Raw genomic sequence first — 24073 nt, forward strand, 5'->3', positions numbered from 1 at the left:
TGAGCCTTCCAGCTCTACGCAATCCCGTCAAAGTCTGAATCACTCCTTTGGCCAACTGCGTCAAACCTACCTGACTGAGTAGGATGACGTGGCTCTTTGTGAGCCTCTTCTGTCTCTCTCTGCCTTTGCACTGGCCCTTCTCTCTGGCTTGAAATGATGATGCAAGCCCTTTGGTCACTCTTTCTCTACCGCTTTCTACTTAGGAGCAACTCCGCCTCTCGGGATAACTGCTACTACTACAAATACTTATGATTATGCTGGTGCCTTCAGTCCTCCTATGATCTGCAATGCTCTGATACTATGTTGAAATTTTTGAATCTAACACATCAGAAATCCCTCCTGCATTATTTGGTTTATTTCACATATTTGCTTATTCTTTAACAAGTTATTATTCATATAAATATTGAAAATAAACACAAATGCAGCCTTAACTCATATACAGATCGACAACTGAAATACTAGACAAACACACAAGGGACATCGTTATTTTGGGACAATCATTCCCGGAAAAACCCAATGCGGGAAAATCGGTGCAACAGTTCTGAGGGTTTTATTATTATGCAGATTTCTTGAGTACAACTAGGGTGTCAAACTGGCTCACCCAACAAAGATTTTTACACGAGAGTAACACCTCTTCTCAGAAGCAGATATTCTGCTTCTCAGCACTAGTCTGCCCCATGAAAATCCTTCCGACACTTCTCCAAATCTTTGCATCAACCCTACTAGCCTCTGTGCAGCTCTGGAACCCTCTACATTAGCGCTCTGCCTCTCTGCGTCAGCTCTCTGGCCTTCTGCATCACCCACATAGGCCCCTCAGCCTCTGTGTGGTCTCTACCTGCCTCTGCGTAGCTCTTGCTGCCTCTACATAGCCTCCTCAATCACTGCATTGACCCTCTAGCACTCTCTCTACCTCTCTGCTATGTACTCACTGCCCCTCGCTGTAATTCAGATCACTTGTTCAAATTTTCTCAGCAAAACCCGCTCTAGAAAATCGAATTGACTGATCAATCTTGGTGTGTCTCCAACTGACCCTCAAACCTCCTCTTATACTTTTCCTGTTGAGTCTTCAACGACCGAGATTAAGTCTCTAATCAACAACTAAGATTAGATTTGGCTTGATCCATATCACTTAGAACCTTCCAACCCAATTTTATATTAATACCCATTAATATTTTATTTTTCCTAAGTTTTGACTTAGGAACTCCATTAAAAATATTAATTATTCTAATCTCTCTCTAACCGGGTGGAATTTCCCCAAACCATTTCTGGGTTTTGGAGATCTTATGTGATTTAGTCTCTCCACTAATTTTCATGGCTAAAGCACATCTGATGCTACCACAAATCAATAGGGAATGTTAGAAAATCAAAAAGGCAAAAATATTTTCTTTATGTTGATAATTACTTGTGAGATTCTTATGTTCTTGTTAACTTTCTTGTGTTCTTCTTTCATCTTTAATTCATCAAGCAATTACCAAAACAACAACACAAAGATCACAGACACCAGATGTAGGAGGACAACTAGGGCAAAACCCCAATCTAGGGGAAAACCCAGTCAACAAATCTTCCTTCAATTACGAGACAATCCAAAACTCTTGACCTAGACACATATTTTCTCCACACCAAGTCAGCCCTTTTAGCAACAACTTTGATCTAGTGGCAACAACTTGCAGTAGCAACACAACTTTGATCCAACATTAGCCTAGCAAAATCTTCGACCCAGCAGTTAGCCCAGCAAAATCTTCGACCCAACAGTTAGCCCAACAAAAACTTCGATCTTCTAGAAGTAACCTAGAAAATTCACACATGTTAGAGAAATGTTCCAAAAAACTGACCTTCCAACAATTCTTCTCCTTCTTTTGCAACTTCGCACCTTTTATGTGCCTGCTCTCTTGGATATAGAACTTGTGAGTGAGTGTCTCCAAATGAATTCAAACTTCTTGTATATATACCCTTTTGGTGAGGTTGAATTACCTTGTTTGAGGCTCGCTTGATCTCCTTGAGGCCAACTTGGTGTGGAGGTGACCAATAGCTTATTTGACTCAATATTAAATATTTTTACATGATTCAAAAACCCATTAAGGAAATTTTGAGGTCTAAAATGGGCGTCCTAAGGAAATTAGAAAATAATAGTGGAAATAATAAAATAAGATTAGATTACATCATCAAAGTTTAGAGGGTAAAAAGAAAAAAGCTATTTTTTCAACTTATCTCCTTTTGGGTTTACTCAAATTTTGAGCGGAAACACTTGTTGGATGAAAAATTTGATTCCTCATCACAGGAGTACCCATGCTGTGTACTTTCGATGGACCCTACTACGCAAAAAGTGAGAAATACATGAAAAATGTGATTGCAATCACATGTTTTCATGTATTTCTCATTTTTCGTGTAATAGAGTCCATCAAAAGTATGCAACATGGGTAGTCCTTGTATGAGGAATTAAATTTTTCATCCAACGAATACTCCCACTCGAAATTTGAGTAAAAACTTATGGAGATAAATTAAAAATACGAGTTGAAAAAATAGTTTTATTATTTTATTATTTTTTATTATTTTTGTTTTTTTACTGCAAAACTGGTGAATCATCCCCCATAATTGGTATCATCATCTTGAATACTATTGGTTCTTATAAAGTTTATTTTGGTTGTACATTTTTCTTTAAAGCCCCTTTCTCACAAAATTTAAATTAGTGCCTCTTCATCCAGTTTTTCTAAGTTTTATGCCCCAAAAAATGGTCCACCACCAAAATTGCAAAAATTCAGGACTCAGCATAATTTAATTAGACGGAATATTACAAATATCCTTTATGAACAAATGCATATTCAACAGATCAGACACTTGAGTGTAGGAGAAATACAACTTATCTTTCAAGGGTCTGCCCTAAAATGATAAATATTTTGACATCTAACAGTTAGGTTTGGATATTAGCCCTTTGATCTAACTTTCTGGTTTAAATTTCTTATCCAAGTAGATTGTCTCTAAGGCACTGCTGGTGTTGATATGCCGTTGTAAGAAAAAGTGATGTGTACTATAATGATGCTCTCTATCATGTCTTAGAGTGAATGTAGATTTGTGCTGATTATAGTTCAATCTCTTTACCTTTAGACTTTGAATATTTTGTTGCTGTTGTGCAAACCTGGCCCAACAATTTCTGGTTGATTTGTTATTACTAATTAGATGCTAACAACATATTTATCTAGCAGACAATTTGTCATGGTTCAGCTTACATGATTAACTTTAACATTTGTGGTTCTTTAGGTGCATTGCCAAAGGTGGCCATCCTTACTGAAGTTAGTGTGGCTGGAGGAAACTCACGTACAACAACAGCTACATCTTTGTCTAGAATTTGGACACAAACGGCAGGGGAGTGCAATTTGTCAGTTATAGATTGGAGTGAAACTCAAAACAACTGTTCAAATATAAACTGTAGTGATCAGAATATACGAAGCTCGTTTACAGATCAACCAGGATTACTAGTTGCTAATGAATCTGAGTCTGTGGAATATGCTGTGAAGAAAGCTAACAAATTGCTGGAACTTGTGAGCAATCAATCCAGTGGCATTATATGTGTCACTGGGTCATTGCATGTAGTATCCACAGTTATTTCTTGTATACATAACTAACCAGGTTGCGGCTAGTTTCTGAGTTTTGGTTCAGTTCTTGGTTTTGGCATATTAGAGTTCAAATACTTTCACCTTTATTTTCATCCACATCTGTATGACTATACTATTATCAAATCCAATAAAGATGTACGACAAATTCAACAAATCAGTGATTGGAGGATTCCATAGCTGTACGCAAATGAACAAATGACCTACATGTAACTCGATTGATTCCCATTAGTATGAAAATCATGGTCTGTTTTCAGTGTTGGCAATTAAAAGTATAAATAATTGCATGGATTTATTATTTCACAAAAAATCAAAGGACTTAATTTTGTTGGGACAGTTTCACACATGGTCAATTTATATAAATTTAAGTGCCATATCCATCCCTTTTTGTGAGGTAAGATAACAATATTGCATGTGGTAATAAGTTGGCTTTTCTATTTTAAGAGAATTTCATTGACAAGGCACTCTCCTAAGCTAGACTATTATAGTGAGGCTTCATTACAATATGAATCACAGTATTTTGCCTTTCTAAAATGAAAAGGAGAGTTTTTTTTGCCATAATGGAACTTATATAGAATCTAATGGACATAAAAAACTAAAAGCTGTGAGAGACATTTAAACATTTTAAAAGCAATGAGGAATCATGCGAATCAAGTGAAAGAAATACTAGGATAGTGCACATAATTATTATAGTAGTAGTATTTTTATGAATAATCCTTGAAGTTTTGTGTCAAATTCACTAGATTTTGCAAAATATGTAAGTCTCATGTGTTAAGTTAATATTTGAAAATAGGGTGTTAATTTTTCTAAGGTATATATTGTTCTTTGTTTTAGATAATAGCATTTTATCATTTACACATTTATTCACCCACAACATTATAACACCATTACATCATATGCAATTATGTAGAAACAACAATATCATCAACGATGCAGTGGAGCATAAAGGAAGAATAGAAGAAAAACATTCACACATAGAGACACTAGGATTGGCTAGAGATTAGGGCAAAATCCCCCAAGGGGGAACCCTTTCAAATTCTTCTTATTAGATTGTCATAAAATGTTCAACAAAGAGAAAGTACAATAATAAATTTCTTCATTCACAATACTATCAAGTAAAATTAACCAAATCATTTTATAGAGATGAACCCAGCAATAATACTTATCAAAACCATGATTCAAAAACTTGCGGTCAACTGTCAACATCTACAGTCAATTGTGGAAATTTGCAGTCAAGTGTGGTCAACTGCGGTCACTCGTAAAAATGAAACCCTAACTCCCAATCGCATGGAGGGAGAGTTATGTGTGCGTCTGAAGCTTTCCAACCCCACAAAGGGTTGCAGCCAACAAATTCCTGTGTCAACCTTGCGGCTGGAAACCAAAAACCCTAATTCACATGTGCGAGCTCAGACCCTGCACTTTCGGACCTTTGTGAACCATTTTCCCGCAAACCAACTTCAGACCGATGCGAGCCAAACCAAAGAAAGAAGAATGATTGACGATCTCCAAATGAGGGTCACTTGACTTGTATTTATAGCCATACAAAGGTGTCCAATTTCTCTTTTGGGCCGACTTGTCTTTTTGTGAACATGTAGGTTTCCATATTAATAATATATTTTTCCTTTACCAAATTAAATTCTTCCAAGGGCTAGAGGGGGTCTTTCTTGATGATGAAGATTATCCAATGGAGAGAATTTGTCCTTAGGCTGCCAAATTAACACTCCCTCTCAACTAGGGAGAAATTACTGACTGCAGCACATGTCCTATCACAAGTGTCTCGACATCATCAAATGTCATTTTTTCTCATGTCTCCCCATATATGCTCATCCCTCCTTATCTCTTCTTATCTCTACTTGTCTTTTGGTCATATGTTGAACACTCTTGAATCTTCAAGAAGAATAATTTAACATTGGAGGGGAGCTTAAGCTACCACCCTTAATTCACATCAATAGCATCATAGAGCTTATCTCAATCCAGAACAATATCAAGGATCCTTGCTCAACCTGAAACCACATTGGGGAGCCCATCTCAACTTGAAATATACTCACAATGAGGAAGCTCGTATGGGACACTCTCCCCTCGTGTCTATGACAGTGGGGAATGTTAGAAAATAAGAAAGGTATAAATATTTTCTTTATGTTGATAATTACTTGTGAAATTCTTATGTTCTTATTAACTTTTTTGTGTTCTTCTTTCATCTTTAATTCTTCAAGCAATTACCAAAACAATAAAACAAAAATCACAGACACCAGATCTAGGCGGACAACTAGGGCAAAACCCCAATTTAGTGGAAAACCCAGTCAACAGCTCTTCCTTCAATAGTTTCACGAGGCAATCCAAGACTCATGACCTAGACAAATACCTCCTTGACACCAAGTCAGCCCTTTCAACAACAACTTTGATCTAGTAGCAGCGACTTGCAGGAGGAACACAACTTCGGTCCAACATTAGCCCTAGCCAAATCTTCGACACAGTACTTTTCCCAACAAAATCTTCGACCCAACAGTTAGCCCAGCAAAAACTTCAATCTTCTAGAAGTAACTGAGCAAATTCACACGTGTGAGAGAGATGCTCCAAAAATTGGACCTTCCAACAATTCTTCTCCTTCTACAACTTCGCACTTTTTATGCTCTTTCTCTTGGATATCGAACTTGTGAGTGTTTCCAAATGAATTCAAACTGCTTATATATATACCCTTTTGGTGAGGTTGAATTACCTTGTTTGAGGCTGGCTTGATCTCCTTGAGGCCAACTTGGTGTGGAGGTGACCAATAGCTTATTTGACTCAATATTAAATCTTTTTACATAATTCGAAAACCCATTAGGGGAATTTTGAGGTCTAAAATGGGCCTCCTAAGGAAATTATAAAATGATAGTGAAAATAATAAAACAAGATTAAATTACATTATCAAATTTTAGAGGGAAAAAAGAAAAAACTATTTTTTCAACTCGTATTTTGAACTTATCTCCCTAAGAGTTTACTCAAATTTAAAGCAGAAACACTCGTTGGATGAAAAATTTGATTCCTCATCTAAGGAGTACCTATCTTGCATACTTTCGATGGACCCTACTACGCAAAAAATGAGAAATACATGAAAAGTGTGATTGCAATCATGTGTTTCATGTATTTCTCATTTTCATGTAACAGGGTCCATCGAAAGTATGCAACATGGGTACTCCTTGAATGAAGAATTAAATGTTTTATCCAATGAGTATTTCAATAGAGCAGCGAGATGGTAATAAAGAAGAAGCAACAAAATCTTCAACAGGAAGTTAGGAAGCAAGGTCAGTATGGGAAAGCAGGGACAAAGACTCAAATATGAGTCTTGCATGTCAAAATAAATAGCAATCAAGTAATACCCAGGTTTCCTTAAGATTAGTTTGTTGGAACTGCAAAGGTTACTCATGGAGACGAGGACTTGGGTTAGGGCCTATTGCGGAAGATAGAAACGTAATTTGCCTCATAGAAACACATGAGCATGAAGGGTGCAAGACACCTCTGTTTGAAGGATACTGGAAGATGGCAGTGTGGAACAAGGCAGCATGGAATGGAAAAGGGCACGAGGGTATCATGGTTTTAGTAAGGGAGGAAGAAGGTCATCTGATTCAGCTAGAAAAAGAAGACTCAAATAAACAATTCATTTGGATTAAAATATCAGAAAATGGAAACCACATCAGAATTGCAGCATGCTATTTTGCGCTGCAATTTTCGAACATCTACAAAGGTAGAGGGCTTGACCACAAAGATCCATTTGCAGCCTTAAAAGTGGATATTGCAACTTATTCGCAGCTAGGTGAAGTCCTTATAGTGGGTGATTTCAATGATAGGACTCCAAGCGAGCAAGCTAGAATTCTTTGCTGTAAAGATGATTGCGACCCTATTTGGCTTACAGAAGAGAGTAATCCTCAGTGGGAAATAATTTCAGAGGACAAGGGATGCAATCTCTTTGGAGAACAATTGCTTACTCTATGTGGGGCCTTTGATATAGTCATTTGTAATGGCTTGACTAGATGGGCAAAGTTCGATAATTTCACTTGCAATACTTACAATGGAGAAAGTGTAGTGGATTATGTAATTTGCTCGCATGGTTTGTGTGAGAAAATGGAGGAAGTCTTGATTGGAGATCAGTTGCGGGACTTAAAATCATATCACAAGCCAATTTATTTATGTTTCTCTTGGACTGGAAAGAAACAATTAGAGTAAAAAATTCAGCATGTCCAACAAAACCTCCCATAGGGAAGAATTCTTTTGACCCCAAGAAATTGTAATACCTTCAAAATGATGCTAGAGAGGCTCTTCAAAAAGGAGAAAGTCACAATTCACAACCTTCATAGTCATGAATTAACATATTTAATTCAATGCGCACTTGCAAAGTGCAAAAGAGAAAATTAAGAAGTCTGAAACAAAATGTTTTCCGATTAATGCTTGGTTTGACGAGGAATGCAAAAAGACGAGAATGTGGAAAGAGTAAAACGCAGATAACATAAAGCTCAAAGCTTACAAGCAGTTACTAAGCAAGAAAATGACCGATTTCATGGTTTCAAGGAGGGAAGAACTAATCTTCCTTGGGAAAAATAATCCCAAATTATTTTAGAAGGAGCTCCAACTGAAAAAGATACAATCTGGAAATACTATTACAACTTCTAAATGGTTTGACTATGGAAGACATCTCTATGAGCAATATCCCAAGGGTGACCCTCCCCCCTTGGTCAACGCTGATATTGAACTCTTCACGGTGCAAGAGGTAGAGATGGGTATCAAGAAGTTGGGTGTTGGAAAAGCAAAAGACTTAGCTGAACTCCAAGCAGAATATCTAAAATGGGGCTCAAAAATTCTTGCACCTCAGATTACAAAAATTTTCAACAACATCATACAATAGGGGCTCCCCACAGATTGGACAACTAGTCTGGCAATACCTCTTTTCAAGGGCAGTGACGTCAATAATCCCTCCAATTGTAGGACCATCATGATAAACCCTTTGTTTGCAAAACTATTTGGAAGCATGCTAGAAAACAAAATTAGCAAGTGGGCAGAAGAAAAAGATAAGTGTGTTAAAGGGCAAGCAAGTTTTAGACCTAAACATTCCATCATTAATCATTGTATAACTTCAAGGCACATCATTGAAAAAGTTTGGGAGAAAAAGGAAGAAGTCTTTTGTTGCTTTGTTGATTTCAGAAAAGCGTTTGACTCGATTCCTAGGGATAAGCTTTGGCACAGAATGGAGGAACTTGGGGTTCCTAAACATTTGAGAGCAGTTGTGCATAGGCTGTATGAAGAGGTGAAAGTCAAAATTAGAACTTCAGCAGGCATTTCTGAAAGTTTCAGAAGCGATATTGGGGTCAAGCAAGGTTTCCCATTGTCTCCTACCCTTTTTGGTTTATATATCGACAAGCTTGAGGAGTGGTTAAAATCGCAAGGGGGTGATGGTATCTATTTGGGAAAGTTTGTTATAAGGCTTCTTTTGTATGTAGATGACCTTATTCTGATTTTTAAATCGGCTCTTGGTTTGTAAGAGATTGAATCCTCTTGGCATGGTGTTGAGTGTTCTTTTATGTTTCAACCAAAAAAGAAAAATGCTCAGGAAAACAACAGTTTATCACTGGAACAGGGGATAACTGAATTCGATGTCTTCCGAACCCAAGAGGGAATTTCTCGTGTGTTCCTTACAATAGAAATAATTCCTTTGTTTTAAGACCGCTGTCACCCAGAATTCGACTGTCTGTTTATGAAAAGAAAAATTTTGTTTTTACAGAACAGAGCACAAGGACACAGACTTTCTTCTCAGCATATAGATAGATATGTAAATTCATTTTTTTTCACACACACACAGGTTGGCCCCTACTGCTGCTTATATCTTCCTTATAGGAGAATTTAAAGGTGATGAGGAGATTTCGGAATGCAGAAAAACTGGGGAAACTCAATGAAATTTGTAGGCAAACTTTCTCGATACACAGGCAGACTTTCACTCTCGTGTTTCCAACTGATGCCGTTCAATTCACCACTTTGTACAAACAAATCATGCACAGAGAAGTTTTTTCGAGCCTACCTCGGTTGGAGCTTCAAATTCAACGAAAATTCCAGGTTTTCCTTCTCCGTAGAGCTGTTCCGCCTTTCCTGTAGAACCCTTCCTGTAGAAGGCCCCATGGTTCCTGTAGAATGAAACTGTGCTTCCGATAGAGCCTCATAGGTGGGAGATTTTTGAAAACAGGCAGAAAAACTGGTGGAGGACGACTGGTTAACTGTTTTTGGAAGCGATGGACGCATACTCTAGTCGAGGACGTTGTGAGTGCAGAATGAATAGAAGGTGGTGTATGTTTCAACCGAGCATATTTAATCTGCGGCATGATTTGTGGTGAGGGGATGAGGTGGCTGGACTGGACCGTTGATCCGACGTAGCAGCCATAATGTTTCTGCGTGTTTCTGACCGCCATCATCTCCTCTCTGCCATTATCCGTCGCCACCACTACCAGTCTCGACGATTTCTCCCTGAATGGACACTCCACACATGCTGGCTGCACATCTCATCGGCAGTTTTGAATGTAACGGGGCTCGTTTGGATCCCACGAGGATATGTAACTGGCCGAGGGTGGCCAGTTCACTGGCCAACGATTCCACTCAATCCGAACCATTCCCTTAGCCATGCAGCTTTAAAATATGATTTATGCAATTGAAGATCGAGTTTAGGCACTTACTTGCGTGGTCGCCGCTGTGTTATGCATATTTTGGGTTTTGGAACCCATTCCCTTGTTCGTTGTTGCTGCATGCACGGGTTTTAGAACCCATTCCTTCGGTTGCTGTTGCTGCATGCACACTGCATGCTTAGCTTTGGCTGTTGCTGATATTCTTATGTTCAAGAAGAGTTCTTTGCATGTCTCCTCTGCCATCCTTTGTTGTCCCTGTCTCCGAAGTATGTCTTCCAGAGGGATCAGCTGCTACAGGATTCCTGTAGGATGTCTTGTAGCTGCTTCTCCTCCTGGAATGCAAGCTAGAATGAGCAAGGCTATATCGCTGAATAGGGTATCGGCTGATGAGGAGTCTAGATGGAGGGTGATAGGTATGGTGAGTGAGAAACTGCTGCTTGATTTGTCATTAAATTTTTTTGCTAGCAGTATGAAGAAAACAGGGTTTTCTGTGTGTGATTGTGCAGGAACAAATAAAAGGATGAGTGTAATGGAGGTGTACAGAGATGGAAGAGGGTGACATATGGCGATGGACGGAAACAAGGATGTTTATAGGCCTCATAGGCAGATTCCCAACCTTAGGATTCTCTTCTGAGATCAATTCTGGCTTGTCTGTAGGTTCTACAGGATTTTCCTGTAGAAGACACAAAACTTCCTGTAGAAGACACAAAACTTCCTGTAGAAGGTGAAATCTTAACCCGAATGAGATCAAATCTTAGGAAAGGGTAGTGGTCATGGAGGAATTGATTGTGAGGGATGCTTGTAACCTGGTGTTGACCTCTATCTTTGTTTTGTGTGATCCTCCTAACTTGCAATGTCCTTCCTGCAACCTGCAATTATTCAACAGAGATTAGGTTTTTTATTTTTGTTTTTTTTTAATCTAAGATAGTTGGGGCGCCTGCAGGAGGTTTTTACCCTCACTGTCTACCTTGAGCACCTCCAAGAGGTTTTCACCCAAGGATCTTTTTATTTTTATTTTTCTGTTTTTTTCTCTCTCTCTCTTTTTTTTTTTGATGCTCAAGGTGTGGGTGGAGTGGACACAGGGGTCTGCTCCACTACCAGCACTGATTTGTCCAGAGTTTCAATGAACTCCTGCTTAGAAAGGGGCTTCTTGTAGATTTTCAATCGATGCCCATTAACGAGCATGGGGATGGTTTCTTCATCAATGGTCTTGATAAGGATTGAACCATTGTTGTTGCATTTCTCCACTGTATATGGTCCCAGCCATCTTGTCCTCAGCTTCCCTTTGAAATCCTTGTATCTCGAGTCATATAACATCGCCCAATCTCCTGGCTGAAATTGATTTTTGTTAAAGTGTCGGTCATGCCATATCTTTCTTTGGAGTTGGACCACCTCTGAGTGGAGGAGGGCCTGCATTCTCTGTTCATCTAGTCCATTCAGCTGAAGTAATTTTTCCTATTGTGCATGGTTGAGATCTAGGTCCAACTGAGTTGCCGACCTCAATGTGTTGTATTCAAATTCTATGGACAGCAAAGCCTTCTTCCCGTAGACCAACGCATAAGGTGTGAAACCTATTGTAGTTTTCCAAGTAGTGTTGTAGGCCCAGGTGGCCTCAACCAAGCGATCTGCCCAATCTTTTCTGCTGCTGCTCACCACTTTAGTCAAAATCTCTTCCAAAGCCCTGTTAGTGACTTCCATCTGCCCATTTGCTTGCGAATGATAAAGGGTGGAATTTTTGTGCTTAATCTTGTGATGAGCGAGCAGGTCTTCAATCAGGTTAGAGGTAAACTGACTCCCTTGATCTGTGACTAACTCTCTTGGGTAGCCAAACTTGTAGAAGATATTTTCCCTCAAAAACTCAGCGACTTTTTCTTCTGTTGCTGCCTTGATTGCCTTTGTTTCTACCCACTTTGTTAGGTAGTATGTGCACATAATGATGCAAGACTTTTATTTTGAAGGAGGGTTGATAGGACCCACAAATTCCATGCCCCACTTCTCAAATGGCTCGAAAGTCACTTGAGGTTGGAGGGGCATTTCATCCCTTGGAGTCGGTTTCCCCATCCTTTGACATTGGTCACATTGGCTGATGTATCTTCTGACATCTTGATAAAGAGTGGGCCAATAGTAGCCTACCTGTAGAATTTTGAAAGCGGTCCTCTTTGCTGCAAAGTGGCCTCCACAAGGCCCATCATGACAGGGTAGGAGGATGTCAAAAACTTCCTCCTCCCTGACACAATGCCTCAAAATCTGATCTGGGCCAAGTTTAAACAGGTTTCCCTCAATCCACATGAATGGGGCACTTTTCCTCACGATCTTCCTCTTCTCTTTTGAGGATAGGTGTGGTGGGAACTGTGCTGAAACCAAGTAATTTGCTATATCAGCAAACCATAGAGAGAGTACTGAAATAGCAAACAGGGGTTCATCCGGCATTTGATCATCCACCGTCCCTTCTTCACCTGCAGACAAATCTAGTCTAGATAGAAAATCAGTGACAACATTTTCCTTTCCTGGCTTATCAACAATGGTCAAATCAAATCGCTGCAATAAAAGCAACCATCTAATGATACGGGCCTTTACATCAGGTTTATTTATCAAATACCTAATTGCAGCATGATTAGTGTGTACGAATGTTTGATAACCAGTGATGTAGTGTCTGAACTTGTTTAGGGAATGGACCACAGCTAGGAGCTCTTTCTCGGTTACAATATAGTTTAACTCCGCCCTTCACAGGTTTTTACTGACAAAATATATGGCATACGGTAGCTTCTCTTCAACTTGTCCTAAGGCTACTCTTATGGCTTTGTTCGAGGCATCTGTGTGAATGTGGAAAGGTAGGGCCCAGTTTGGACCTCTCAAGATTGGGGCACTTACCAGTTTATTTTTCAACACATCCAGAGCTTCTTGACAATTGTTAGTCCATACAAACTCAACAACTTTCCCCAAAAGACCAAACAATGGAGAGGCTAGCTTACTGAAATCTTTAATGGATCTTCTATAATATCCTGCTAAGCCTAGAAAACTCTGAACATCTCTTACCTTTTGAGGAGGTGGAACCCTTTAGATGATAGCAATTTTGTTGGGATCCACCTGTAATCCTTGCTGAGAAATTTTATGACCTAGCATGGTCCCTTCAGTCATCAGGAATTCACATTTTTCAAGATTGAGGGACAGGTTCATTTCAATGCACTTGGTTAAAACTTTTCCTAGGTTGGTCAATGCTTCTTGGAAGTTGGACCCATAAGGAGTAAAGTCATCCATATAGATTTCCACCGAATCATGAACCAGCTCAGCAAATATGCTCAGTACTGCTCTCTGGAAAGTGGCAGGAGCGTTGCACAATCCAAAGGGAAGGACCCGGTAGGCAAAGGTACCCTAGGGACAAGTGAAAGTGGTCTTATCTTGGTCTTCTAGGTTGATTTGGACCTGATTATACCCGCTAAACCCATCTAGGAAGGAAAAGAACTTCTTCTCTGCTAGGCCATGTAACACTTGATCTATGAAAGGAAAAGGGAAATGGTCCTTCTTGGTAGCTTTGTTAAGTTCTTGATAATCTACACAGATTCTCCCCTTCCCATTTTTTTTGGCACAAGCACCAACGAAGAAGCCCACTCGCTGTCACAGATGGGTAGATGAACCCTGCATCCAACAACCTTTGCAATTCTTCTTTGACAACATCCTTAAGGGCTAGATTCATTCTCCTCTGAGGCTGCCTGATTGGTTTACAATACTCTTTAATGTAAATGTGATGGGTACAAACCGAAGGGTGGACTCCTTTCATCTCCTTATAACTCCAAGCGAAAGCATCCAAATGGTGGTTCAATAAGCTACACAGCTCCTTCTCCTGAGAGGGGGATAGGGATGAGCTGATCTTCAAGGTTTTTTCAGGGCCAAATTCCACATTCTTAACCTTGGGAGAGGTCGAATCAGCCACACAGAGATCCACTAAAGCACTGGCTTGGGTATCTTCTACCAACTCTTTTAATGGTAGCACACTGGGAGGTGGATTTTGAATCAAATTCTCAATTAGGTCATCCTTGGTTTGAGGACCTCCCCTGGTGGCTTCCACTGTCCAAACTGGTGCAGAGTAGACCTCATTCTCATCTTCCTCCTCCAACCAGAGAGGTAAGTCATGTTCTAACAGAGGTTGGGCAGGAGGATATAGGACTAGCTGTTTGGACATAGGACCATTCTTGATGATCATGCTCCCAGCTCGACAATTGATGTAAGCATCTATAGTAGCTAACTAAGGCCTTCCCAAAATGAGGGGGTATCCAATGAGTTTTGCCTTTAGCTGAAGGACCAAGAAGTCTGCAAGGTACTCCCAAGAATCAACAGAGACCAGGAAATCTTCCACAATCCCTTCGGGAGTCCTGGTGGAGCGGTTTGCTAACTACTGTACTATCGAGGTCTTTCTTAGGGAACTCTGAAGGTTGAGTTTGAGCACAGTGTCCCTGGTCATCACATTAATGGCAGCCCCTAGATCAATCAGGGTGTGGGGGATTATGGTGCCATTGATTTGGACATCAACTACAGGACTCCCAGGGTCCAGATATTTTGGACAGATTACTTGTCCCAACATTAGATCGGACAGTTGTCCTATGACATTGATAGTTGGGGCATCTCTCTTGCATTTGCCTGGGTACCTGAAACACTTCTCTTTGATCAATTTGTTAATTGGTACATCTTTTATGGCCTGGAGAAGTGGTATTTTTACACACAACTGTTTAAGTTCTCCCAGAAGTTCAGTCTCCTCTGGGTTTGGTTGCGTGGTTACAGCTAGTCTCTCAGGAAAGGGTGGAATGGCTTTGGGTTCACTTTCCTGTTTCTCTTCTTCATCCTCCGCAGGAGGAGGTTGGCGATCTAGGAGGACCTTCCCAGATCGTAGGTTGATCTCCTGAATCTCCACAACATAGGTAGGGCATGTTGTCTCTCCAGTATATACCTGTTGGGCCTGTCTGTTGTTGGGGTTCGGGTTCGGTTGAGCAGGCATTTGGGGTTGTCTTGGAGGAGCAGGAGGTAATGGTTGTGGTTGAGCAGGTGGTGGAGGCAAAATAGCGGGAGGAGAGTTGTATTGGGGCCTCCACCCCTGTTGAGGTGCATTCCACTGAGGTTGTGGCTGAACATGAGAATGAAACGAATGAGCAACAAGTTGAGTATGGTATTGAGATGGATATGACCAAGGAGGGGGTGCGGACCAAGAAGGATGAGCAGGGGGACCCCAAGAAGGTATATGAGTGGATTGGTTGGGGTTGTAATAAGGTTGGGATGTCCCTTGCATCCCCTGCTGGTAAGGTCTGGATCCATGCGGCCTCCTTTGGTTGAGGAAGTAGAGTGGTTCAGTGGCTCCTTTAGCCCCTTGGTACATAGTTTTAAGTCCGGGTAAGGTTGGGCACTGGTTTGTAGGGTGGTCTTCCTCACAAACGAAACATACCTCTACTGAGTGCAATGGACACTCATTCTTAGGATGCTTCCTTGTACATTTGGGACAAAAGATGGCCAAAGCCCTCTCAGCTTCCTCTTTCTTCTGCTAGATTCGGAAAGTATCTAGTTGATGGCAATGGTCTGTCTCATCTCACTTTTAAGGTCTTCCATTTGATTTATAAACTCATGTTTGGAGAAGGTGGCACTAGCTGAAAGTTGATTCCCCCTACCACTTTTCCGGGTTGCCCTAGAATGGTTTCTAAACACAGTGTTTATGTCATCATATGGTAGTTGGTAGATGTCTCATCCAGCCAGCAAATGGAGGGTATCTAGAAGGTCTTCAGGGACTCCTCGGAGCAGAACCAGCTTCAGAGATTCGGGGTCAAGTGTGCACCTGGCCCTTTTATAGCTAAGTTGGAACCTTTCTTCATAGTCTTCTAAAGATTCATCACTTCCCATAGTCATTCGAAATATTTCTCCCTTTGTTTCCTTTGACCTACAATAATCCCGATATTTGTTGTTAAAGGCTTGGTGCATCTAAGCCCAAGTCGTGATATTGTTTCTAGGTAACCCCATGAACCAACGTAGTGTTGCATCCTTGAGGGTAGAGGGAAAGTGTTTCAACTTTTGCTCGTCTTATGCATAGTCATAAGTTCGACAAAAGACAACAAACTCAAACAAGAAGGTATCAGGGTCTTTAGTGGTCAATCCATGGAAGTGAGGTAAGGCTGAGGGACTTATGTTTTTCATTTTTGTGTCCCCATTGGTCTCTCAGATGGGAAAGGCACCTTCTATTCTCTCCTCATCTCCTATAACGTTTCTGTGTTTAGCCATGGTCTCAGGAGGAATGTTTTCTTACTCTTCTTCTGTTATAGGATCTTCGTATATCTCTGGAGGTTCACCTATAGGTTCTTTTGGATCACTGCTACCGAAGAAGAGAGAAGGGTGACTCAGTGATGTGATGGGGGTGTTGGGTAAGAATTTTCCTGTATTGTCTCTGTTCCTACGAGGCATGAAATGAAATATTTTTGGTTGATTTTTGTGTTTTTTTCTCTGCTTGTACCTGCAAAACTGAAATTGACTGAACAAAAAATTGCAACTAAATAAAATCTATCTTGCTGGAAAGGAAATTGCAGAATTGAAATGGAAGCAGGAAATGACTAATCTATGTTGCAGAATTGAAATTGCGGAAATGAAATGCTAAGCTACGTTTGCAGAATTGAAATACTAATCTATGCTTGCAGAATTGAAATGCTAATCTATGCTTGCAAAATTGAAATGCTAATCTAGGAAAGTAGGAAATGTCTAATCTACTTTTGCGGAAATAAAATTGCAGAATGGAAATGAAACAACTACTCTACGCTCGCTGAAATAAACTACTCAGCAGAAGGTTGCAGTAGAAAATAGAAGAAAAGTAGCAATCACAAATACTCCGACGCTTCCCCGGCAACGACGCCAAAAAGATGGTGGGCTCTAGTATTGCAATAATAATGCTGCAACTCTAGGGCTCCCTTTGATACTTTTATCAACCCGGTAGTTCGTAACAAACTTGAAAGCGACAGTGCTATATGCATAAGTACTAGCTCTTGCCGCAGGCTGTCACTTGATCAGCTGGCACAACTCCGCTAGGAGCTTAAGCCAACTTCTATGAGCTATTAGAAGAAACTTTTAACTGTGATGGGTGAAACCTAACTCAAAAGAAGCTAATCTATTTGCAGAAAGAAGCGGAAAGCTGAAAGGAAATGCGCCTAGTTTTACCAACTAACCCTACTACTGCAAGAAAAGAGATGAAAGCTGCAGAAATGGATGCCATTGATTCTTGAAGAGATAAAATGCATGTGAATAAGCTACTTCTGAAGTGAAATCCGGAAAAAACATCTTTTTGTATTTTTGAGTAATTTTGCAGAATTATTATGCATGTGCTTTAACTGTTTTTGACTGCGCAGAGGTTGATTGGCGAAAGGAAATGGAGTGGGTTCTTGTAGGAGGTTGTGAAGGTGAGAAGAGGGCCTAAGGGGTCCCTAACACCCTTCCAGAGAGTTTCACAGCGATCAGATCTTGAAAAACTACTCACGTGAACTTCTATAGGAAGTCTGCAGGATGTTTTATAAGAAGAGCTGAAAGAGGATTTTAGAGGGTTTATGGTGGAAAATCGGTGGGAAAGTGGAAATGGAGAATGAATGAGGATGTGAAGTGGTCTAAGACCTGGGGAATGAAGCTAAGGAGTGATGAAGATGGTTGGATTTGTTCAAGGATCGAGGGAGCAATGTTGCAAAAAAATGTAGAGATTAGGGCAAGCTGAAAAAAGTGTGGCAAATGAAGGGAAGAAATCTGAGTTAGGGGTTGAAGAGGTGGTGTGATGAAGGATAGGCAGGTAGGTATTACAGATGCTCTGCACACTATTTCTCAAACTGATCGAAGAAAGACTAAAAAAACTAGAGATCTATCTACTTTGACCTAATCTGACCTAAAAACCAAAAACATGATGAGCAGACGTTTATAACTAGGAAATCAGGCAAGATAACTATGGAAACCTAAGCAAGAATAGATCTAAATATGCAGGTACAACTGGTATCAATTTTTCCAACTAAAAATCTAACACTAGCAATTGCATTGAAAGGCAAAAACAGTGTTTTTGTGGCAGCAAGTATGCCTTGGTCTCAGCTCATGGTCCCAAGGAGGGAGAAATGAGATCAGAGATTGTTTGATAGCCTTTTTGAAGATCCTTTCCGTTACCAAACTGTCAAATCAACCTAAAGCATGGAAAGCTACTTTAGTCATCAAAAGCAACCTAAGTAACAAAGCAAGATCTTAACCTAAATAGTAGAAGTTATTCTATGAATGCAAAGAAAACACATAAAAGTACACAAAGGAGGTACTGGCACTTGGGTTGGGCCCAACCCCAAGAGCTACAGCCTCCTAAGAAAAGCTCAGAGCTGGTGCAAAATGAAATTTATCTCCATTCCTCAAAAAATAGCCATGTCACAAAAAAAGTTTACAGCAAGAGCTCGAAAATGAGCTGAAAGGCAGAGCAGCACTAAAGTGCGAAAAACAATTGTTCAAGAGCTAAACTACCAAGGCTTGCAGCCTTCCTACTTATGCACCACGAGGACCTACAACAACCCTCCTTAACTTGAGGGGCTTGGCTACTCAAAACTGTAAGTAATCAACCACCTCACAAAATCTTCTCAGCAGCCCTTGTAAATCATCTTTGGTGGGCTGTTGAACTCCGAGTTGATGGTGGAGAACTCGAGGAAGGGGCCATTTAGTGCAGGAGACACCTTTCCTACTAATCCTCAGTCTTGTTCCCTCATATTTGGCTGTCAACTGGCTCATAAATGCTTGACCTTGGTCCAAAAGATGTCCAAAAATCTGCAATAAGTACGTATTAGACTTTGTGGTCAAGTGACTATTATCATTCATTCAATTAACATAAATATATTCAAAAGCATGCATAAAACTATGAAGAATGGTGGATTAATCGAGAATAATAGGTAAAATGAGCCCAATAAGTTACCCATTTTTGGGGTTCATCACCAGACCTTGGTTAGCATCTCTTTTTCCATTTGGTATAGTGGCTCCGACTGGGGATAATGGGACCAATTTCCCAGAAGAGATTTTGATAGTGTTTGATGGGGTGATATATGATGTAACATGGGAATGATTAAGCTAAGTGTAATCTAATTTAAACTACTAAACACATGCATATATCCTAGTTTAAACAATATTTAAATATAAATATACCCGAGAATTCAATACAATATGCGATCTACAATAATGTCCTACAGCATTTGGTAATATAGATCATTCAACTGCAATATGAAATGAAATCGTTTAACAGTAATCATTTTGGATAAATAGTTAGCTAAAACGATTGCGAAAGATATATCAAATATAAATCATTCAAGTATTCAGAGTAAAATCAAAGCCAACATCATACAAAAGTGCAATAATGCTAAACTGTAATTCATACTTTCACACATAAAACAATTGAAAGAAGAAGTATTTCCTAATACATAAATAAAACAAGATCATAAGATAAAAGTACCATATATGACGAGTCCTACTCATGTGCTTTAGTAATATTGACCAAATTTCAATCAATCCAACATATTCTAAGAGTACAAAAGTGCATTTGAGTAGAGTATGCTAGATATTTAAGAGAAAATAGATCATGTTCCATTCATTCTATCAGAACCTCCTCAAAAGTACAAAAGTGCAATGTTTCGAAGAATGTTTCTGATAAAATTTCTGGACCCCTCTCTAAATGCATGAAAGGAGTTTAAATACTAAACTATAGGTCCTAAAATAGATTATTACAAAAATATCTGTCTGAGGAAGTTTAAACAACCTATCTCAAATCATGTGAAAATAAAACTAAAAATAAAATAAACTAAGTGACTAACTCCTTTGCATTCGATCTTTGGGATCACAAATATCTATCATAGGCTTGAGGTGCGTCGGTTGGCCGATCGCAGATTTTAACTGCCCAACAAATATAGTATCTGTTAGCACTAGAACCATTTTTTGTGTGGAGGTTGTTAAGCATCTCAAGGTTATCCACTGGCTGTATGGTTTTACCAAGAATTGCCAATACACTTCCTAGTTTAGATTTCTCATCTGTTTGATTACCTCCTCTTTTTCCTTTGCTGTCTATCTCCACTGCTGCTCTAATTGTTTAACATTTGGAAGAAATCCTAGTATTCTTTCTCTAACCAGGTTGGCGCCATGCAGATTTTCGTTGATGGCTTCTATTACACTATTTGCTACTGCTGCTATGATTGTTGTTCCCCTTTCTACTTGCTTGAGACGAAAATCCCAATAAGTGAACAAGATGTCTTTATGTGATTTCTCCAGTTTTGGCAGATCAACCTTTCTCCCTTATTCTGATTCTTGCCAGGTGATAAAGTCTGAAATTTTTTAATGGATTTCGTCATACTCAAGTCTCATTTTGACAACTTGGCTTGTTAGCTTATCACTGATCTCGCAACAAGGACTTATTTGCGAGATTTTCTGGCAAAAAACTTCCTTCTGTTGCATTAGTTGGGAGTTAAGACTGAGTACTTCTTTTATGAACTCACTGATTTACAAATTGTCTTTATACTTATCTATCATAGCTTGTATCTGCACATCTCTTTCTGTTAGGCTAGCCTAATGTTGTATTCACATCTGTTCAAATTCTTGCTGGAGATGGGCTACTTGTAATTCTGCTTATTGATTGGACTTCTCCTAAGCCAATTGTTGTTCCAACAACAGAATTCTTTGTTCCTTTTCTTTAAGCAGCATTTGGACCTTTATCACTTTGTCAATAGTTGCCATAGCATAAGCTCCTACGAATTGCGACAATCTTGTGAGATTTTCATATGGGTCCATGGGCGAGTCCTTCCATACAATGTCCATTGGTTCATTGTCAGGAGTTGTAACAACTGCAATGTCTAACTTTCTTTTCTTCCTCTGTCTCTTGATGACAACTTTGTGGGTAGGACTGTAAAATACATCCAGTGGAGGAATTTCCTCAATTCTCAAAATGATTTCTGAAGTGGGGGTGGTAGGAATGAGCTCAACATCCTGAGTGCCTACAGTTTTCTCTATTGTTGTTTCTTGAGTTGACTTGTGTTGTTCTTGCTTAGGAGTCTGTATCTCAGATGTTTGTTCATATGTGTGAAGCTTCTTGTTGAAATGTTCCCATTCCTTTTCCAAATCAATAATTGGGGTTTTTGCTAACTGAGTGGATGTAGAGTGAACTTCTGTCTGTTTCTTTGTTGTGGTTTGCTTGATTGTTTCCTCTGTAGTTCCAGCTGTGTCCTTTTCGGACTCTTTATTTTTATTGCCTCCCCCATTTCGAGACTGGTGCTCCGAGTGATCTGACTCATGAGTAGATATTTCTTGGGTTTCTTCTTCGGAATTCTCTTTGGAGCTATCCTCCAAGCTTACACTGGGAGTTGGCTCCCTTATTGGTTCAATCTACAGTAGGTCCAATGGGACCTTCAATAATTTCCTCTTTCTGTACACATGGAAAGCTTCAACATCATCTCGGGCAAAAGTAGTGATGCCATATGTGTCACTTCTGAAAATGTTTCCTTTTGTAGTAAGAGGTCATTGAAGGCGTCCTCCTCATGGGTGAATGGTTTTACTTTCACCATAGTAGTGAAGTCCTTAACAGTGCCACTTGGGTCATATTGTCTTCCCGGGATTGTAGCTAATTTTAGAGACTTCATGATCTATTCTTCTTTGCATGCATGTCCAAAATCATGTAGCACAAATGCACCACATTGCAATGGAAATGTAGGCCAACTGGCCTTCTTCTTCTCTTTCAAACCTTTTCTCAACTCAACATCCCCTGCTGTTTGGTAGGCTATCTCCCTGGCCATTAACTTGTCTTGGACATAGTATGGGAGAACATGTGGTGAAGCAATGCTTCCAAATACTCTAATATAGGTAAATGTTTCCTCCCCAAATCATTTGGCTACAGGCAAGATATCCACTTCAGCTTCTTTTGAAAACCTAGGGGCGGTTGTATTGTAGACTTGTTCATGGATGGGTAGCATCACTCCTTGACAAATCTTATAAAAATGGGGGTGAAACTGAGACTCCCACAAAATAGTATGGTACACATGGATAGGAAGTGGGTCATACGTGGTCCACTTCCATCCCATAATGGGAAATTTGGAACTAAAACAAATTGCGTCGATTACAAAAGCGCTCATGAAAAACAGGGTATAAACCCTTAAAGAGGGACTTCTCTTTCTCCTATATTCCATAATGTATTTTTCCAAATTATTAGACAAAATTTGAGCCCAATTCTTTATTGTTGCGTTCACATTTGCATCTATTAATGGGGGAAAATTTGATGCTATTAGGTTTACCGAACAGTCTACATAGCATGGCTGCTGCAAAACTATAAGGGAGAGAGATAGATGCTATAGAATACATACCCTTCTTATCCCGTTTGAGCTTGCCTTCGCTTGTTGTCCATGCCCACGTGACGTCTGCCGAGTCTTCATTCTCCTTACCAAATTGCTCGAGGAACTGTTTATTGTAGAGCTTTTGTGGCTTTGGTAAATGAGACATTAGCCGTAGGCTGTTTGCTGAAAAAGATCCCATAACCTCTTGCCTGTGATTCTTGAATTCTCTCTCCAAGACGTCCACCACATCAATTATCCACTTGACCATATCCGTGTATGGGTTTATCTTCAGTCTTGTGGCAATGAAATGTAGGAATGATCATGCTGTCTTGAAGTAGGAGGCGTTAGAGGAAACATGAGCATCAACGATGGCCTTTGCTACCAATGGCCTTGGGTTTTCCTCTTCTAACAAATCATACATGGCCTCGCAAGTTGAAGTTCCTCCATCTTTGCTGCATGTAATATCAGAGAAGAGAGGGACCATTTCTAACTTTTTAGATGCAGCTGCCTTTCCACTCTTTACTATTGCTTCTATCGACTCTTCCTGCGGATTTTTCCTGAAATGGAGCAAAGCGGAAGATATTAGATAAAGGCAAGCGAGAATGAAAATGAAGATGAATGATACAGATAACCTTGAAAATGTGACAAGAAAGGAGTTTTAATTAAATGCAGATGAAAAGATATCATATCACATCGAGCCACTTTTCAACATAAATGCCATTAACCCATACTAAATATCCACTAATGGTTCCTTATCGCTACATTTATTGCTCATTAATGTTCTGCATCATAATACGGGAAGGAAAACTCTTAAGAGGGCGAGCTTTAGTTTGCGAGAATGCCGATTTTGCGATTGTGATGCAATATTGAAAATCACATTATCGCATAATTGATTGTGCACTTTCTTAGAGTTCCTTAGGTTCCTACAGGATGCGAGATGTGGGATAAACGGTGTGTTCTTTAAAGCGTAATTTGTTTGATGGAATTTTTACCTTATAAAATGTTTTTTGTTGCACGGCAGACTTAAGTGCTACTTTATGACATAGGCTTTAATCAGGTCCGGGCTTTTATCACATTTCGTAACATTGGGCGATTCATAAGATTTTAGACCTTTCTTAAGTATTTCCGATGCGATGCGATAAGGTTGATCGTCTCATCACAATATCTCATTTTGCAAGCTTCAACTTGCTTCATGAGAGTGCGCCCTTTTTGAATGACGATATGTGATACAGGCTTTTGTTTTAATAGGAAATGCCTTAGGCCTTAGTATTAAATGAAAAAGCCTAATGATATTTAGGTTAACCGCAACAATTCTTTTTGATCGCTTTTTGCGAACTTTGCTTGTTAACAAGGCTCTTGACACACTTGGTCTAGCGGTATGTGAAAAGGCGAGTATTTGCTAGCTTTCAAAGGGTTTTGGCTTGATATCTTGATCTATTCCAAAAATTTAAAAAGAAGTGTCTAAGTGCTAAATTGTTTTTGGAAAGATTTTATTAAG

General features: G+C 39.7%; 1 protein-coding gene across 2 annotated transcripts in view; it reads left to right on the forward strand.

Annotated features, from left to right (window-relative positions):
- The window catches only part of GLA1 (Folylpolyglutamate synthetase family protein), a 488793-nt gene that overhangs the window by 459854 nt on the left and 4866 nt on the right, over window positions 1-24073 (forward strand). Inside the window, exon 10 of one of the 2 annotated variants that reach the window (XM_089436892.1) lies at window positions 3256-3864. The exons of the other annotated variant lie outside the window; for it this stretch is intronic. Within the exon in view, the coding sequence (XP_089293018.1) occupies window positions 3256-3620 (365 nt within the window). The 3' untranslated portion in view covers window positions 3621-3864. Of the gene's footprint in view, window positions 1-3255; window positions 3865-24073 lie in introns of those variants that run through there. 2 annotated transcript variants of the gene reach the window in all.

The sequence above is a fragment of the Pinus tabuliformis genome, chromosome 5_2 (assembly GCF_031772625.1).
Source record: "Pinus tabuliformis cultivar Carrire ecotype Pingquan chromosome 5_2, CPIR1, whole genome shotgun sequence".
Lineage (NCBI taxonomy): Eukaryota > Viridiplantae > Streptophyta > Pinopsida > Pinales > Pinaceae > Pinus > Pinus tabuliformis.